Here is a 4,270-nt window from a genome sequence, read left to right as displayed (position 1 = left end):
ATGCCACGCCATGTTTTGGATGTGCGGAAGATTGTCAGTGCTTCAGAGGATGGAACCAGCTGCAGTGGGCAGGATGATGCAGACAGCATCAGTAGGCAAGATGATGAAGGCAGCGCGCCAGGAACTCAGGCCAGTCCCGGGGTCGCACAGCGACCACAGAGGGAGCGGTACCCTCCTCCCTGGTTGGCTGATTATGAAACCAATTAAGGTAGTTCGGGAGCGAGGAGTGAGTGGGAGAGCCGGTTGAATGATCTATAGATCAGGGGGGCATGTGGTGTTATGGGCTGTGACGAGCTATGTGTTGTGGTGGAGAGGGGTGAGGCAAACAGGTGAAACCAGACCGGAAGGGCCAAACCGGAAGAGTCAGATCGGAAGTCGACGACACGTGGTCGAAGGCTAGCACGTGGGGCCAGTGAGAAAACAGCGACGTTACGAGAAAGACGTGTTCTGATTAGGAGCAATTGTGTACCCCACTGCGGTTGGCAAGGTAAGGTCCAATGCTTCATTCTGTCCGTTTGCTTCTTGTCTTCTTCCTCCAGCGCACCACAAGTAGTTGCCTTCTCTTTTTTTTCAGGTTCTTGGCAAGAAAACTGGGGTTTTTTTGGCAATTTTTAATAATCATCATAACATATTGTTATGTTATGATGATGATGATGATGACACTAATTATCCCAACTGTATTCAAAATTAGAAAAACTAAGATCACGTCTAATTTTAACAGTAGACAAAATTATATTCTTTGCATAATATAATTTTTATTGGCAGAATTTCACCAATATTTCTCAAAGAAAAATGAAATTTATATGTCCAAGAATATCCTACTGGCTCTCCACATTTGAAAACAGCAAGAGAGAAGGACAAACAACATTCTCAATACAATGATTTCATGCTAAATTTGGGCTCTAGAAGACTTATTAAACTCACCCATGCCAGCATGGAAAACAGACATTAAACGATGATGATGATGAATTTAGAGCATTTTCTTGTAGAAATATGTTTATTTGAAATTCTGTCTCAAACTCGAGATTCGTGTTCTGTTTGACCTCTCACCATACATGAATCTGTCAGTTTGGAAAATAGGGGTCAGTGCACCAACCTCATTATTTTCTGTGCTTTTTTTGCCGTATAATGGCCAGAATTATCAATGACCACATTGAATTTGTGAGATTTGTTTTTTTCTTCTTATAATATGAAAATCTTGAAGAAAATATGTTCTTTTCTCAGTGAAAATTAACAATGAAATTTCAACATTTATATTTCATAACAATTATCTGACCTACCCACTTCGATTTTTATATCAAAATGAAGTAGAAACCTTCCCTTTCATGATTACGATTTCTAACACAACTTGAGTTATGGTGTTTGAGCAGATTGAAGTAGAACGTGGGCTACCATTCAGCTGTCAAAAAATAACAAAATAATGGGAAAACTTTGTAAATGCATGGAAATACCAGGGTGTTTGAGGGATGCTGGCATGTTATGTAACTGTTGGATTTTAATTAAAACTAGATGAGTAGAAAGTTCACATCCAGAGCTTAAAAATGATATATAATTTTCCTCACAAAATATTTATTTTGACATGAAAATGATGAAGCAAAAAGTGCATTTTTGCACATTCCAGCAATGTTTGTCTCCATTGTATGGTATTTCATAGTGAAACGTAACCTCCTAATATAATAAGGAGAATAGTGTTTTTATAAATTTGTATGACAAAGGGCCTCTCCCTCTGAGTAAAAAGTAGACTGTATGACACGTGTACAAACAGCCATGTTACGTGGCTGTGAAACATGGGCCGTGACTGCTGAGGACATGCGTAAGCTTGCAAGGAATGAAGCCAGTATGCTCTGCTGGATGTGTAATGTCAGTGTGCATACATGACAGAGTGTAAGCGCCCTGGGAGAAAAGTTGGATCTAAGAAGCATCAGATGTGGTGTGCAAGAGAGACGACTGCGCTGGTATGGTCATGTGTTGTGAATGAATGACAGAATGAGAACGTTAAAAGCACATCCGAGCGTGATTGTTGCCAGGGCCTCAGATTGGCTCCCATGCCGGTGACACACGAAAAGCACCATTCGAGTGTGATCATTGCCAGTGTCGCCTTACCGAAACTTGTGCCAGTGGCACTTGAGAAACAACATTCGAGTGAGGTCGTTGCCAGTGCCACCAGACTGGCTCCTGTACAGGTAGCACGTAAAAAACACCTTTTGAGTGTGGTCGTTGCCTGAACTGCCTGACTGACCCTCGTGCCGGTGGCACATAAAAGCACCCACTACACTCTCGGAGTGGTTATCGTTAGGAAAGGCATCCAGCTGTGGAAACTCTGCCAAATCAGATTGAGCTTGGTGCAGCCTTCTGGCTCATCAATCCTTAGTCAAACCATTCAACCCATGCCAGCATGGAAAGCGGACGTTAAACAACAACGATGATGATGATATTTGTCCAGAATCACGTCAGCCACAGAGAAGGAGAGAAAATAGTAATTCAGTGAAGGAGAAGTAGTGAGTGTAATAGCCCTGACTGAGAAGGAGTGAGAGAAAGGAAGAGGTGAAAAAAATCAGCGTTTCAACTCTGTCTGAGTATATGTGTATGTATGTGCGTGTAGAAGGAAAGTATGTGAATGTTTGTATGTCTGATTATTATGCACTTTGTTTATAAAATAATACAATTAGCCATCATTATTGACGGCATGGAGTCAGCTAGTAATAGAATATTTTGACAAACTAAAAAAGTTTAGTTGTTGTTAGAGATTTTGATGTTTGAATGTTTGTGTATCTTTTGCCTGCCAATGTATCTAACCACATAGATACATCGATGGATAGAAGATAGAAAGATGGATGCTTGGGTGTGTTTAGAGTTCATTAAATTAAAGTGTATTAAGCTTAGTTAGCAAATAACTAGATGTTAGTCTTTTATGTGTTCAGCCCAAAAGCTGTGACCATGCTGGAGCACCACCATTATTCAAGTCGGCATGATTGATAGATAGATAGGTGGACATTAACCCTTTCACTACCAACGTGGCTGAAACCACCTCTGGCTCTGTAGTACAAATGTCTTGTTTTCAAAAGTTCTGAATTAAAATCTTCCACCAAACCTTAGTCGGAATTTATGTTCCTAACACTGGCTGAATGATAACTAAGTTATTTTACTAAATTCTTTGTTATATTTAAAGTAATTGAAAGAAACACAGAACATCTCAACAGAAATACAGTAACAAAAGGGGTTAAATGATGGTGATGATAATGTTGAAGATCATCAGGGTGGTGATGATGGTAATGCTACTGCTACTGCTGATGGTGATGAGGGTTATGATGGTGCTGATCATGGAGGTCGTTATAATAATTACGATGTTGATGATAATATGTTTGATTTCCTCCCAAATAACCTCCATCTATTATCTCTCTTCCATAATTGGGTCCCTAATTAACATTCAGATAAAACATTAATTTGTAAGAACTGTTTGTATCCCAGTTGCAGGTGCTCGTTAAACTTATTCCTTTTTTACCATTTTCAGTTTCTTCTTACTCCTCCAAAACAACCGTAAATCAATGTCTTTTCTGTAAATTCTTTCAGGCACAAAATTCTTGCTGATAAGAAAAGTGGTGTGGTGTCTGGTATCCAAAAAAGTTTTGGTGGAGAAATTGAATGGAGCGAAGATTTCCCAAACACTTGTCTCCTCTCCCAGTGAGTTCATCTTTTTCAAACCTTCTTAATATTTCTTCCATTCTTTCTCTTTTTCTCTCTCACTCTCTTCCTCTGTCTGTCTGTCTGTCCATCTCTCTCTCTCTCTCTCTTATCCACAATCAATAGACACATTGAAAGTGATTGGTCATGTAATCAAAGATTGTAAACAGCTTGCTTCCCAACCACATAGTTCCAGGTTCAGTCCCACTGCGTGGCACCTTGGGCAAGTGTCTTTTACTATAGCACCAGGTTGACCAGAACCTTGTGAATGGATTTGGTGGACGGAAACTGAAAGAAGCCCATTGTGTAATATATATATATGTGTATGTATGTATTGTGTGTCTGTGTTTGCCCCTCCACCATTTCTTGACAACCGATGTTAATGTGTTTACGTGCCCATAACCTAGCAGTTCAGCAAAAGAGACCAATAGAATAAGTAGTAGGCTTACAAAGAATAAGTCCTGGGGTTGATTTGTCCGACTAAAGGCGGTGCTCCAGCATGGCTGCAGTCAAATGACTGAAACAAAAGAATAAAAGAAAAAAAAAATTCATTGTTTTATTCAAGTGAAGGTGTGGGTGTCAGTATTCT

At 39.9% G+C, this 4,270-nt stretch overlaps 1 protein-coding gene across 1 annotated transcript in view; it reads left to right on the top strand.

Moving 5' to 3' along the window:
* Positions 1–4,270, top strand: part of LOC106867230 (serine/threonine-protein kinase TBK1) — a 258,492-nt gene that overhangs the window by 45,994 nt on the left and 208,228 nt on the right. Inside the window, exon 8 of the mRNA XM_052974143.1 lies at positions 3,571–3,681. Coding sequence (XP_052830103.1) covers positions 3,571–3,681 — 111 coding nt within the window. The remainder of the gene's footprint in view (positions 1–3,570; positions 3,682–4,270) is intronic.

The sequence above is a fragment of the Octopus bimaculoides genome, chromosome 1, assembly GCF_001194135.2.
Source record: "Octopus bimaculoides isolate UCB-OBI-ISO-001 chromosome 1, ASM119413v2, whole genome shotgun sequence".
NCBI classification, from domain to species: domain Eukaryota; kingdom Metazoa; phylum Mollusca; class Cephalopoda; order Octopoda; family Octopodidae; genus Octopus; species Octopus bimaculoides.
This window is presented reverse-complemented; position numbering and strand designations above follow the sequence as displayed.